At 40.9% G+C, this 15,407-nt stretch overlaps 1 protein-coding gene across 1 annotated transcript; it reads left to right on the forward strand.

Moving 5' to 3' along the window:
• Nucleotides 1–701: 701 nt before the first annotated feature.
• On the forward strand, nt 702–13,414 carry LOC137081439 (C-type mannose receptor 2-like). Its single transcript, XM_067447649.1, has 4 exons — nt 702–738; nt 831–1,184; nt 12,221–12,568; nt 12,623–13,414. The coding sequence occupies exons 1-4, from the start codon at nt 702–704 to the stop codon at nt 12,985–12,987; spliced, it is 1,104 nt and encodes a 367-aa protein (XP_067303750.1). The 3' UTR covers nt 12,988–13,414.
• Nucleotides 13,415–15,407: the final 1,993 nt, after the last annotated feature.

Below are 15,407 nucleotides of genomic sequence, written 5' to 3' on the forward strand. Positions count from 1 at the left end.
ACTTTAATGTCTTCATCTCGTCTCCTCCTCAACACCAGGGCTCTCACTTTTCAGAAGAGGAAAGAAGAAACCTAACAAGGGCACAAAAAAATCCCTCTTTCTCCCAAAAACTATTCAATATATATATATATATTTTATTTTTTTTATTTTTTTTAAACAGCAACAGATAAATAAGTCTTCCAAAACAGAGAAACTAAACCATACTTTAAATTTAAAAGTGATGTAACCCGAGTTATACAGCCCAGCAATGACAGCTGTTTAGTTATTAAAGTTAAAATATAAATTAAGAATGTTTATATGTTAAAAATAATATAACATTATGAGGATCCATATTCATATTGACTGATACTGACTCAGACGTCAATATGCAAATAAGGGGATAGAGTTGGACAAAAACACAAATCTAGAGGAAGTAAAATATGACATGGGGCTTTCTAGAGAAATAACCAAATGATGTGATGCGCTGAATGAGGGATGAGAGCAGATATAATAATCACGTAGTTTAAAGCTGCAGACAGAAACATCAGACTCAGGACAGAAACACACAACCTCTAAAGTAAGAACAACTCACATGATCATTCTTCACACACAATTAGACTCTGAGAAGATCATATTGTCTGAATGAGTGTGAATTTTGTTATGCTTATTATGTTTTACTCTAAGATGAATATGAGATTTTTCAATGTGTTTCTTCCTCAGAAATGGAGCAAACTCTATATTTGGTTCTTCTTCTCATTGGTGAGTGTGTCTGTAGTTTTATTTCTGGTTTATAGTTTCATCAGGTTTGACCCTGTTATGAAAAGCATTAAATCAAACCCTCTCTTTCACAGCTCTCTGCTCCGTATCTGAATGTGTTCAGCGTCAGTATCACTTTATAAACGTGTTGAAGAACTGGACTGAAGCTCAGAGATACTGCAGAGAGAATTACACAGATCTGGCCACCGCTGACAACATGAACGACATGATCGAGCTGAAGAAGAGTGTGACTGATGGAGGTGTTCAGAATGTCTGGATTGGGCTGCAGAGGACGAGTGTTAATAAATGGCAGTGGTCTTCAGGTGATCCTGAGCTCTATCTGAACTGGGGACCTGGACAACCTCAAGGCAGTGATTGTGGATTTATGTCAGATGGACAGATTTATAATAGACCCTGTAGTACTCTTCTTCAGTTCATCTGCAACAACAGTGAGTATTTAAAATTACAACAACCGTTCATGTATAGATGCACCATGTCATAGTATAACAGCTTTAAGAACTTTTTTTGTAATAACTTTGTAATAAAAATGTTTAAATACAATAATACATTGCACCAAAAATATATAAAAGTACAATTTTCAAACAGATTAAAGTGCAAAAGAATTAGGCTATAAAGAACAACAGCTAACACATTACAATAAGGTCTCTTTATTTAAAGCTTTGACTAAGATTGAGCAACAGCTGCGTTTGTTACAGAACGTTTTCTTTTTTTGTTAATGTTAGTTAAGAAATAAAACTGATCAGTGTTAGTTTTATCTTAGCTCCATTAAATTCTTTTGATTTTAGTAATGTTATTAAACAGAAACTAAGAAATGAACATTACTTAGAATAATTCATTCTTTATAAGTATTTTTCATTGTCAGTTTGGTAATAATGAATGAACATGTTAACTAATGAAGCCGTTTGTCTCAAAGTTTTACTGAACAATAACAAATAATCAGGGCTGCGTTTCCCAAAAGCATCGTAAGCCTAAGTTGATCGTAGGAATAATTGCCACCAATGGTCTCTACTAGGGCTGTCCCCGACTAAGGTTTACACATTCAAATCAGAATTGTCCAATCTCTCTATGGTCGACCGATAGTCGAATCATCTGTGTGTGTGTGTGTGTGTGTGTGTGTGTGTGTGTGTGTGTGTGTGTGTGTGTGGGTTGGGAGGGGCACGAGTCACGACACTAGTCAGCAGAAGGGTAAAACTATTTTTATTTTCCTTTACACACGGCACACAGCAACACATTTTAATACAGCGACCAAAACTGCCGGCCAACTGACAGACGAACTGACAATGGCTTTCTTATTTAGGTTTAAATAAAAGGTAATGTGGTGGATAAACATTCATAAACCGTTTTCTCATAACATGTTAAAGCCACGATCGAAATACAGAACATCACACAAATATAGAAAAGAACACTTTGAGTGTGTTTACTGCACGGTCTTAAGCCGATTGTGTCTAAAGGGGGTCACACACCGGACGCAAAGCTCCTCATTTCATAACACTTACGAAGATTCGACCGTGAGATCCGTGGGCGAATCAGACTCCGCATGTCGATGCATCGAATCTTCAACTATTCAGTGTCACTCATAGTCACTACGATCACTTTAGGCTTACGATGCTTTTTTTTTGGGAAAATGCAGCCCAGAACATTTCTAAACATTAGGGAATGTTGTAGTCCAGATTAAAATATATATTTTTTTAAATATTTGAAAATAAATGGCCTATTAAGCCTATAAGTATTAAGTATTGGTGCTGTGATGAAGAACATTGAGATTTTACACTGAGAACACTGAGCATTGAACCCTTCGCTAAGCCACGCCCAAAACCGCCACAGGCCAATCGGGGCTTAGTCTGTCAAGCTTTCGAGCGAGGGAAACATGCCGATGCGAACTTGTGCGTATGGATTGTGCAAATCTGACACCTATCCTAAAAGTTTGGACGGAGGGGGGAATTTTTTTCTGTTCCCAAACCTAAAACCCAAGGTAAGAAATGCCTGGGGTTAATTAAGCAGTGTGTGAGGCCCCATTCCCAACTAGCGTTAAATGTCAATTACCAGGATTAACAAAAACACCTACGTTTGCTCCAACGAACTGAAAAAAACATGAGGTTTTTGATTGATGCAAATTATTACATATGATGCAGTATATAGACTATAAAAAGCCTTCAGCCTAGGGCTGGGCGATATGGCCCAAAAAAATGATCACAATATAATTTTCCATATCAGTCGATATCGATAAGTATCACAATAAATGTTAAAAATGTTAACTGTTTTTCTTTAAAATTTAAAGGCATATTTTTGCTCCTGAGTGAAAGATGTAGAAAACAGACAGCTAACTGTCAGCGCCGCGTCTCAGGATCTCACACCAGGCGCAAACATTACACGCAAGCTCAATTTTGAATTGACTGACAGAAGAGCTGCACGATGAGTGATCTTATAGCACAGGGGGAAATCAGGACATTGATGATTTGAGGGAAATATAATATAGATTTAATATAAAACCTTGAAATGGAGCTCTGTGGCGCAGCAGGATTTTAAGCAACTTCCTGCGTGGCCGCGGACAGGCACCGAATGCCGCCGCCGGTGTGAGTACACTCATTGAATGTGTTCGAATTGTTATGGTGCGGCACGGCGCGGTGCCAAGCTCAGCGTCACTCTTTTAAAATATTGAGCACCCCCATTTGTCCCATTTTGTCCTAATTTCATAACACTTACAAAGATTCGACCGTGAGATCGGTGGGCGAATCAGGCTCCGCATATCGATTCATTGAATCTTCAACTATTCGGGGTCACTCCTAGTCTCTATGATCAATTTAGGCTTACGATGCTTTTGGAAAATGCAGCCCAGAACATTTCTAAACATTAGGGATTGTTGTAGTCCAGATTAAAATATATTTTAAAAAAATATTAGAAAATAAATGGCCTATTAAGCCTATAAGTATTAAGAATTTGGTGCTGATGATGAAGAACACTGAGCATTTAAAAACTTCACTAGCGCGGCCAGTTGTTTTGTTTGCAGGGTTTCCGGGGTAATCGCTGCATTCTGCAGATCCATCAGCGCCCTCTGCTGTCAGAAAGTGAACGTGCGATTGACCCTTCGCTAAGCCACACCCAAAACCGCAACAGGCCAATCGGGGCTTAGCAACCGTAACCGTGAAGGTCTGCCAAGCTTTCGAGCGAGGGAAACATGCCGTTGCGAACTTGTGCGTATGGATTGTGCAAATCTGACACCTATCCTAAAAGTTTGGACGGAGGGGGGAATTTATTTCTGTTCCCAAGCGTAAAACCCAAGGTAAGAAATGCCTGGGGTAAATTAAGCAGTGTGTGCGGCCCCATTCCCAACTAGCGTTAAATGTCGATTAGCAGGATTAACAAAAACACCTACGTTTGCTCCAACAACCTGAAAAAAACATGAGGTTCTTGATTGATGCAAATTATTACATATGAGGCAGTATATAGACTATAAAAAGCCTTCAGCCTAGGGCTGGGCGATATGGCCCAAAAAAATGATCACAATATAATTTTCCATATCAGTCGATATCGATAAGTCTCACAATAAATGTTAAAAATGTTAAATCTTTATTTCTTTAAAGTTTAAAGGCATATTTTTGCTCCTGAGTGAAAGATGTAGAGAAGCAGACAGTTAACTGTGGTTTTAAACTATCCTTTATTGTCAAAACATGACAAACACTTCCCAAACAGGTGAACAATTTATTAAAACTGAGGTAGATTTATTTATTAAAATATTAATTGTGGTAAGCATTTTTTTTACTCTACACTGTATATCAATAATATCATTAGGCTACTTTGTGTAAGTAGTAAAACACTAAAAACGCAAAACGGGCAAAAAAAAAGCGTTTTAAGTTCAGAAACATTTTGAGTCCCCCCTCTCTTGCCTTACAGTGGATTTGTCCACCGTGCATCGCTCTCTCTCTCTCTCTCTCTCTCTCTCTCTCTCTCTCTCTCTCTCTCTCTCTCTCTCTCTCTCACACCTCACCTCACCTCACCTCACCTCACCTCACCTCACCTCACCAACAGTGGGCCGGTCAGGAGAGGAGGGAGAGAGCAAAGTTCAGTATTTGTGGATCTCCAGTAAGGGCTGTCTAGCCTATTTTATTCTTTTTAAACATCGGATGAAATGATTTCTCTTTTGATACATGCGATGCTGAGTCATTAATACATCATCAAAGACAAACAATTATGATAGCGACGTACAAGTCCGATGTTTTAGTGATTATAGTTTGGTAGCGTTAGCTTGCAAGTCACCCACTACAACTAACAAGGTGATAAACCTGTGTGTGAATGTAGTTAATGTAGTTTTACTGCTGTGTTGGGCTCAATGTTATATGGAAGAACTTCGAAGAAGCTCGATCATTTAATAAATAAATTCTCTGTGGTGAACGTGAATCTATGATAAGCAGCCCACACACGTCACTCGGTTTTATGTCGGATGGGATCTCCAAAATATCTCCAAACCACTGAAGTTGAGTAAACTAACTTGTCAACGATATCTGCGTCCTCCGAGCTGGTCGTGAGCGCTGAGTTTTATTCAATATTGCTAATTTTTCTCGCTCAACTTCACTCCGATCCTGTCAGTCACTGTAAACATTACCCAGAATCCCGGTCTGCAATACGCATGCGCAGCATTACGCATAGCGCATAAGCATTATATCGGGAATTTATCAAACTGTTGTTATCGTTTTATCGAGGAAAATTATATTGTGATAATTATCGTTAACGTTTTATCGCCCAGCCCTACTTTAGCCTCAGTATATAGACTATAAAAAGCCTTTAGCCTCAGTATATAGACTATAAAAAGGACTGTCTTAGCTTTATGTATTAGTTTTGTATCGTAGTCTGTTTAGACAAATTGTGTAAATTAAGACCAACATAAGGATTGTTACAGTGGCTGTGTTTATAAAACTAATAAAACCGATCATGTTTGAGAGAGTGTCTTTCTGTTATAAGGCTGTATTTCAGTAACTGTAGAGTTTTTGATGTATGGCTCAGGTCAGTATTTCAGGACCAAGGCGTAGATTAGACACACGACGTGTTGTCTAACAATAACGTTAGCCGGCACGCTAAAAATAAGCGGGAGAATCATTGCAAAGTGTTCAGGCTAATGTCTTGTGTTTATTCCACAAGATTTATTGATAAGCTGTTTAATTTATAATTATTCGATTATTTTCTAATTTCACTTACCCGGCTGTGCTTGAACATGCGTTTGAGGCGGCTGCTGATTGCGGACTATAGGCTTTAGCTTCATCTTTATTCAAAAGTTTATTCTCTATTCGGTTGCATAGTATGCCGCAGATATATCCCGTGAATGCATACTACAGACTAGGGGTGACCCCTAATAGTCGAAGATTCGATGCATCGATATGCAGGACCGGATTCGACCACTGATCTCATGGTCGAATCTTCACGGGTGTTATGAAACAAGGATCATACCATTTTGGCAATATGGGGGTGCTCAATATTAGTGTTACAATGACGTGTCGCGGCGCTGGGCGATCGCCCCTTTAAGGGCACTGAGCTTCGCACCGGACGCGCCGCGCCTTTAAAACTCGAACACATACACCGACGGCGGCATTCGACGCCTGTCCGCGGCGATTAAATGTATATCAAATCGTGAATGTACTGATTTCACCCTGTGCGACAAGATACACTCATCGTGCAGCTCTTCTGTCAGAAGTCGATTCAAAATTGAGCTTGCGCGTATATAATGTTCACGTCTGCCTGGTGTGAGATCCGGAGACATGGCGCTGAGCTTCAGTCCGGTGTGAGATCCGGAGACACGGCGCTGAGCTTCAGTCCGGTGTGAGATCCTGAGACACGGCGCTGAGCTTCAGTCCGGTGTGAGATCCGGAGACACGGCGCTGAGCTTCAGTCCGGTGTGAGATACCTGAGACACGGCGCTGAGCTTCAGTCCGGTGTGTGATCCCTGAGACACGGCGCTGAGCTTCAGTTCGGTGTGAGATCCTGAGACCCGGAGCTGAGCTTCAGTCCGGTGTGAGATCCTGAGACACGGCGCTGAGCTTCAGTCCGGTGTGAGATCCCTGAGACACGGCGCTGAGCTTCAGTCCGGTGTGAGATCCCTGAGACACGGCGCTGAGCTTCAGTCCGGTGTGAGATCCTGAGACACGGCGCTGAGCTTCAGTCCGGTGTGAGATCCTGAGACACGGCGCTGAGCTTCAGTCCGGTGTGAGATCCTAAGACACGGCGCTGAGCTTCAGTCCGGTGTGAGATCCTGAGACACGGCGCTGAGCTTCAGTCCGGTGTGAGATCCCTGAGACACGGCGCTGAGCTTCAGTCCGGTGTGAGATCTGGAGACACGGCGCTGAGCTTCAGTCCGGTGTGAGATCCTGAGACACGGCGCTGAGCTTCAGGCCGGTGTGAGATCCTGAGACACGGAGCTGAGCTTCAGTCCGGTGTGAGATAGACACGGCGCTGAGCTTCAGTCCGGTGTGAGATAGACACGGCGCTGAGCTTCAGTCCGGTGTGAGATCCTGAGACACGGCGCTGAGCTTCAGTCCGGTGTGAGATCCTGAGACTCGGCGCTGAGCTTCAGTCCGGTGTGAGATCCTGAGACTCGGCGCTGAGCTTCAGTCCGGTGTGAGATCCTGAGACTCGGCGCTGAGCTTCAGTCCGGTGTGAGATCCTGAGACACGGCGCTGAGCTCCAGTCCGGTGTGAGATCCTGAGACACGGCGCTGAGCTTCAGTCCGGTGTGAGATCCTGAGACACGGCGCTGAGCTTCAGTCCGGTGTGAGATCCTGAGACTCGGCGCTGAGCTTCAGTCCGGTGTGAGATCCTGAGACACGGCGCTGAGCTTCAGTCCGGTGTGAGATCCTGAGACACGGCGCTGAGCTTCAGTCCGGTGTGAGATCCTGAGACACGGCGCTGAGCTTCAGTCCGGTGTGAGATCCCTGAGACACGGCGCTGAGCTTCAGTCCGGTGTGAGATCCGGAGACACGACGCTGAGCTTCAGTCCGGTGTGAGATCCTGAGACACGGCGCTGAGCTTCAGTCCGGTGTGAGATCCTGAGACTCGGCGCTGAGCTTCAGTCCGGTGTGAGATACCTTAGACACGGCGCTGAGCTTCAGTCCGGTGTGAGATCCTGAGACACGGCGCTGAGCTTCAGTCCGGTGTGAGATCCTGAGACACGGCGCTGAGCTTCAGTCCGGTGTGAGATCCTGAGACACGGCGCTGAGATTCAGTCCGGTGTGAGATCCTGAAACACGGCGCTGAGCTTCAGTCCGGTGTGAGATCCTGAGACACGGCGCTGAGCTTCAGTCCGGTGTGAGACCCCCTTTAGGCACAATCAAAGTGTTCTTTAACTCTCTAGGCAGGTACTTTTTTAGGTTTATTTATCAAAATGTTCTTTTATTTGTGTGATGTTCTGTGTTTTGATCGCGGCTTTTAAATATTATGAGAGAACGGTTAATTTACGAATGTGTAGAGTAGCCTAGTTTTGATCACTTTATTAAAAGTGGTGGCTGTGTGCCGTGTGTAAAGTAAAATAAAAATAGCCTCCTGCTGACTAGTGTCCTGGCCTTCCCAACCCGTTTATACCGTTTATTTTTTCCGGTCTATGGTTTACACACACACAGATGATTCGACTATCGGTCTACCATAGAGAGATTTGAAAATTCTGATTCGAATGTGTAAATCCTTAGTCGGGGACAGCCCTACTACAGACAAAAGGGACTTGCTCTCTCAGATATTTCACCTCTTCCCCAAAAATGACTAATTATCTCCTTGGAAATGTCTGACACCGGCGCATACACACTGTAATAGAGGTGCCAGGTGCGAAAGCTTGACAGGCGTAGCAACAGTAACTAAGGAGGGCGGGGCTTAGCGAAGGGTCAATTAATTCAGCCCCTGCGTCCCAATTCGCATACTATCCATACTAAATAGTATTCGAAATAAGAATAAGTATGTCCCAAATCATAGTATGCTGAAAAGAGTATCCCAAAGATACCCAGATGATGGTTTACTATTTCCGGTCAGAATTTGAAGTGTGGATTGAAGCGCACTCTAAAGGCTGATATTACCCACAACCCATTGCGAGTTGGACGATGATTCAATTAGAACTACAAACTCAAATAAAAGTGTTAAAAAACTACAAACATGACGGATGTGCGAGTCCGACGGTTAAGTAGAGACGTTTAGATAAAGGTTTGAGTGATCAATTATCAGTATTTAACCTGCCGAAAAGATATTTATTCAGTGATATCCACATTATATTTCACCTGCAGCAGCATTGAGAACTTTTGTAATGATATGTTTGTCCATTATCTTTTAACTGCATCATTATATTTAAACTGCAAACAGAGACCCAGATAGCATGTAACTATTGAAACAATGACTACGTTTACATGGACAACAATACTCGGATATTAATCTGATTAAGACAATACTCTGATTAAGAGGCTACCATGTAGACAGCGATTTCTAATTACCATAATCTGATTAAAGTCATAATCTAACTAAACGTAAATCGGATAAAGACATGTGGAGTATGCCTATTTTAGTCGCATTATCAGAGAGCATTACAGACATGTACACACCTTAATCTAACTATTAACGTCGTGTCGGAGATTTCGCCGCATTTTGTGACAGGACACATAACGTTACGCACACCAGGGAAGTGCAGAGGGGCTTTGGGGGTTCGAGCCTCTGCCCTTTTTGAAAATTAACCAAAAGTGCCCCTCTCAATAATCATCAATAATACTGTGCTCAATAAAACATAATTTGAATTATAATTAATATAACAATGTGTACAAAAAACAGTATCCTTATGGCAGAAAGTCCCGTTAATCTTTTACGTATCTGTCAGTCTGTTGTCATTGCCCAGCCTAACTCATTGCTATGGGTGGCGAGTGTTTTGCTCGACTGTTCATTCTGAACACTGCGTCCTCTCTCTATATTTTTTTCTTTTTGTTGTTATTACTATGCTCATTGTAAAAGTCAAATAAAATAAGTTTGTATCTGTAATCGCGGACCGGATGGGTTATTCATAAATATTACAAAAATAAAATAACTTAAATGTATTTAAAAACATTATAAAAACAAGTGATTTTTTAATACTTTTTAATGTAACATAACACTGTCCAACAGCGACACCCGCAGGTAAAGTTACAGCGAGTTTCCTGAGCCCATTCATTTTAAGGCTGCTTTCACACCAGCACTTCTGGTGCGCATCCGGTTCGACTGCAGATCAACGTCTTTAGTAATCTTTGTTAACGTTAACTCACACATATATTAATGCATCTCTTCACATTAACAGCGCAATTAGTTAATGCATTAGTTAACATGAACTAACCATGAACAATGCCTGTAGCTTTACTGTCGTTGTAAGATTATCTTACTGTCACTATTTACATTAGTTCATGTAGCAGTACACACACACACACACACACACACACACACACACACACACACACACACACACACACACACACACACACACACACACACACACACACACTAAGAGTGAACATTTCTAACTCCCCATCTCACTCTAAAGGTGAAACTGCTTTATTGTACCTTATTAACATTATTAAACAAAGCATAATAGCAAAACAAGCATTTCAACATTACCTGACGTGTTAACATTTGTAGGTTTATTATGAAGCAGTAAATAATAATAAATGCTTCGTTAAAGGTAAGTCATGTTTACACATCAGGTAATGTTGAAATAGTGTACACTTTACAATAAGGGTCACAGACTGTAAGTAATGATAGTAAAGTGTGTATAAACATGAACAACCGATCCGTTGATGTTCGGTGGCCTGTTGCACAAAGCTGGTTTCAGTTACCCAGGTAAGTTTGAGATTAGTTTGAGCAAACTCTGGTTTTTCGGGCTCAAGAAGGTGGACTGGTTTTTATCAGTGTTCATCACCATGGTAACTGACACTACAGGCTAACCTGCTCTGGAGACGGTTTTATTCTGGGTTAGAGATTGCAAACCCAAACTGGACCAATCAGCTGCAAGTAAAGGGGCAATAAAGCCACACCCCCTGCATCTCTTGTTCCAAATTAAAGCAGTTTATAATGAGAAAACTTTACAAATACAATTGTGCATCTTTTGGTGCTAATTATTTATTATATTTATATCATTTATAATCACTTTGAATTCATATATGTTCATATACATATTATTTTAATTGAAAAGTAGCCAAATAGTAATATAAATATAATACATGCATTCATAATTATTTTAAACAATGTGTATTCATTTGAGCTCTTTGTGATAATTATTAGGCATATTTCTTTATTCACGTCATGCATTGATATAGTCAGATATTCTTTAATCTGCCTTCTCAAACTCTCGCCGCAGCAGCAGTGTTTATTCCTGCCCTGTAAACACATTTAATTTCATGATCATTTTCAAAACGATCTCTCAATCTTCAGAAGAGAAGTGAATCAAACGGGCGCTGTGATTGGCTGTTTGCCACACGTGTCACACTTTCAGGTGCTCGCGCTTCAGAGTTAATCGCTAACTCTGGATTAAACCTGAGCTGACAGAGAAAGTTTATACCGAGCTTTGAGAAACGGTTGGACTTGATCTAAACCAGTTTGGATTTATCTGGATTTGTCAACTCTAAAGCTACTCTGAAACTCTGAAATAATGTTGATAAGCATTTGTTTCTCCTTTAGAGTAAGATAGGAAGTTGGAAATGTTCATCCTTAGTGTGTGTGTGTCAACTGCTACATGAACTAATATGTGCAGATACACATTTAGATACTAATCTCGTAAGATAAGATAACATTACAAAAACATTTAAGCTACAGGCATTATTCATGGTTAGATCATGTTAACTAATGCATTAAATAATGTTAACTAATACAACCTTATTGTAAAGTGTTACCTTGTAAGATTACTGACAGTAAAATAATGTTGATGAGCATATTTACTTTAAGAGTAAGAGGGTAAGTTAGAAATGTTCACCCTTAGTAAACTAATGTAAATAATGTCAGTAAGATAACCTTACAAAAACACTAAAGCTACAGGCATTGTTCATGGTTAGTTCATTTGAACTAATACAACCTCATTGTAAGGTGTGACCGATATATTCAACCTTCAGGATCTCAACACAAACCTGTAATTTCTTCATTTTTTGTAGATTACCTTAATGTAGGTATAATAGTCCATTAACAATCAAGCACTGAGATACACTGCAACTATTAATAAATGACTACAGTCCAAGTAAATGTGTCTGAACTAGTTAACTAACACATTTATCTGCAGAGTAACATCCTCCTCTGTTTCTCTCATTCAGCTCTTTGTGTCTGAATCCAGTATTTCAACATGTTACTTCATGTTATATAATTACAATAATCCTGAAGATATTGAGAATATTTGAAATGTGTTTCTGATGCTCCACCGCTGCTCTTATTCACATCCAAACCATAAATCAGTGTAAGAATAATGAACAAACTGACTCATGAATCTGTTTCTGTTCTTAAAGTGAGCACAGGACTCGTCTTAGTCGATCAGATGAAGAACTGGAGAGCCGCTCAGAGTTACTGCAGACAGAATCACATTGATCTGGTCAGTGTGAGGAACCAGAATGAGAGTCAACAGATTCAGAAGATCATCAGTGATCGTAACTTATCTGGATCACCGGTCTGGATCGGTCTGTTCAGAGACTCATGGCAGTGGTCAGATCAGAGCAACTCCTCATTCAGATACTGGAGGTCTGATCAACCTAATAATGGTGGAGGTGTTGAAAACTGTGCTGTGATTAGACCGAATCCTCAGGGACAATGGCATGACCTCTCTTGCAACAACCAATTTCCTTTTGTGTGTCATGATGGTGAGCAGATCCTCACAAATCACACAATCTATCCATCACCTCCACCAGATCCAGATAAACTGATTCTGATCAAAGAGAACCTGACGTGGCCTGAAGCTCTGAGATACTGCAGACAGAAACATGTGGATCTGGTCTCGGTTCATTCAGACGAGATGCAGCGTGAGGTGATGAATGTGGTTAAAGAGGCGTCTACTGCGGAGGTGTGGTTGGGTTTACACAACTACTGCCTCATGAACATGTGGCTCTGGCTGAGCGGAGAGAACATGTACTATCAGAACTGGGCTCCAGGGCACGGAACGACACCGGAAGACTGCAGCCTCGAGAAGAGAAAAGGAGCAGTTCAGTCTGGAGGAGATCAGCGCTGGGTCAGCCTTCCTGAAACTCGCAAACTCAACTTCATCTGCACAAATTATGAGTGAAAACATGTGAATGTTTGTGTGTTTACCCACATTCACTGTTTCCATTCCTCATTATTTTTCTTATTTACTTTCATCTGTTTTGTGAATCTACTAATCGTGTTTTATTTCTGTATATTAATCATCATGATATAATGTGATCTTATCAAAGTTTTCTAACAGCAATGATTAATGTTCTTTAGATGTCTAAAATATTAACACAATATATGTTTGTTTTAAGAATCTCTTTGCATATCTGATGTATTTATGTCTGTATGTGTTTCTCTAATCTTAGAACTGGTTAAATGTGATTTTGTTTGCAGCAGCTCTTCATAATCTACAGGGATTTAGTTGATAAACCCAACAACAATATATAAAGAGTTAAACACAGCACGACTGTGCCATATTTAACATATTTATCAACTATAGCACATTTCATATAGACAATGGTAGTTACACTGCAAAAAAATGCAGTTATTTTTGCTTTTGTTATTTTGTATTTTTGTCTTGTTTCCAGTCTAAATATCTAAAAATTAATATCTGTTCATGTCTGAGTTTCGTTGTTAATCTTCTAGGTTGTTGATTAGTTCTGTCACCTCTTTTTGGTTTCTGATTGATTTTAGTCTTCTGTTGAGGTGTGTCTTTGTTTTCTGTGTGTATCTCAGTTTCAGTTCACTCCTTGTCTGGTATTAAAGGTTCACTATGCAGCTTTCCGTCCACTGGAGGGCGCCTATGCAAAACAAATGTGTAGTTTGATGACGCAAAGTTTGAGCGCAGCATCTTAGGACATGTGGTCTTCACCTCACAGCCGGTGGGAAATAGGACTCGGGCAGAAATCACGTTCATGGATGCGGTTATTAACGTTACTGTAGTGTAAAGCAGTGCAGGACCGAGTGTTGTGGAGCTGAGCACAGCTGCTGGAGCGATTGTTAAAGGGTTACTTCAGCGATTAGCATATGGCTTTGTATCAGTAGAAACCCTGGAGAATATTCAAATTATTGTGCTTTCCCCCCTCATATCTCCCTGAGACGAGAGATTTATGCATTTTATTTCTGGAAAAATTCCTCCTATGATGCAAAATGACGATTTTTGCATCATAGGAGGAATGTTTGCCCAGAGGCTAAAGACTACAGCCAGCAGAGGGAGCCATTTCCGCATTTTTTGAATCTGCGCATGGGGGATGGAGATTACACTCAGCTTGCAGGGAGAGCTCAGCTTGCAGACAGGATCATTTAAATGGAGCTATGGTGAGCAATGTAAGTCTTTTAACTTCTCAAATTCATTTCTATGAAAGTTAAGCTTGCAAAGGCATGAACTGAAACGCGCCAGACTGAACTCCTGTGTGAATGTATGCCGCGAATGTAGTCGCGATTACCTCAGCTCTCATCACTCCTGCAGTTAGTGCTCAGTGCTGTGATCCTCGTGCCGTGACTCACTCATTATATTGAACAGACACGTTCAGTTTTTAATTGTAGTGTCTTCTAACTCAGTCACAGTAATGAAGTTGGTGGTGTTGGGAATGGCCTCACAGGGCAGCGAAGCATTCTGGGAATTGTAGTCTTTCATCCCCATGGGACAAAAATACATTTTCTGTCTTTTCTCAGTCTAGAAGACACCAAATTCAAAAATAATTTCACATTTCTACTGCATTGATGACCCAGTTTAAATACAGATTCATCTTCCCAGCGCTGAAGTACCCCTTTAAACAAATACCCGCCTCGCAAATACCGGGACTTTTATTATGACGGGACGGGACACAGTCGCCGGGCGCGCGCACTGATCTGCTCTTCCGGTTATGATTATGAGGTAAAGCAGCTCTGTTTATCATATTAGATACATTTAAGTGTGTTTAAAATTATGTTATGACGTTACTCTGTGCGTTCACTTGTTCACACAGCTAAGAGTAAAGCGCTCCTGCCAAATAAAACCCGAAACCGAGGGTAGCGCAGATATGACGCGATTGACAGGCGACTCCCTCAAACGCAATGCTGACACGTCCCGGTCCTTAGTTAAATTAGCAATCTTCTCACAATTTACAAATAGTTGGAAACATTTGGGATATTGTAGGTACGCAATATAACACCGGCCTAGTGGTTTTTGGATATTTTACTGCAAAAATACTACATAGTGCACCTTTAATCATGTTTAGTTGTTTGTGTGGCCGTTTTCTCCTGTGAATTCCTGTACTTCATTTGGTGGATTTAAATAAAGGTTTCTTTGAATTTCTGCCTTTGTCTTGTGCTTTGGATCTACACTCTCTCAAAAAAAGGAACAGTGAGGACAAAACTATATAACTGAACCTTTAAAGGTATGTGACGGATCTGGGCTGCATTTCCCGAAACCTTCTTAACACTGCGTCATTCTTAGGTTATACCTTAAGGTATCCCTTAACGTTAATATCTGTATCCCGAAACTTAGTTAACAATACCTTCTTTAAGTCATAC

Source organism: Pseudorasbora parva, chromosome 1 (genome assembly GCF_024679245.1).
Source record: "Pseudorasbora parva isolate DD20220531a chromosome 1, ASM2467924v1, whole genome shotgun sequence".
Lineage (NCBI taxonomy): Eukaryota > Metazoa > Chordata > Actinopteri > Cypriniformes > Gobionidae > Pseudorasbora > Pseudorasbora parva.

Excerpts from the sequence above, each read along its gene's own strand:
- LOC137081439 (XM_067447649.1), top strand. The coding sequence starts at position 702 with ATGGAGCAAACTCTATATTTGGTTCTTCTTCTCATTG. Across the intron at positions 739-830 it reads TTTGGTTCTTCTTCTCATTG|CTCTCTGCTCCGTATCTGAA; the intron begins GTGAGTGTGTCT and ends TCTCTTTCACAG. Across the intron at positions 1,185-12,220 it reads TCAGTTCATCTGCAACAACA|TGAGCACAGGACTCGTCTTA; the intron begins GTGAGTATTTAA and ends CTGTTCTTAAAG.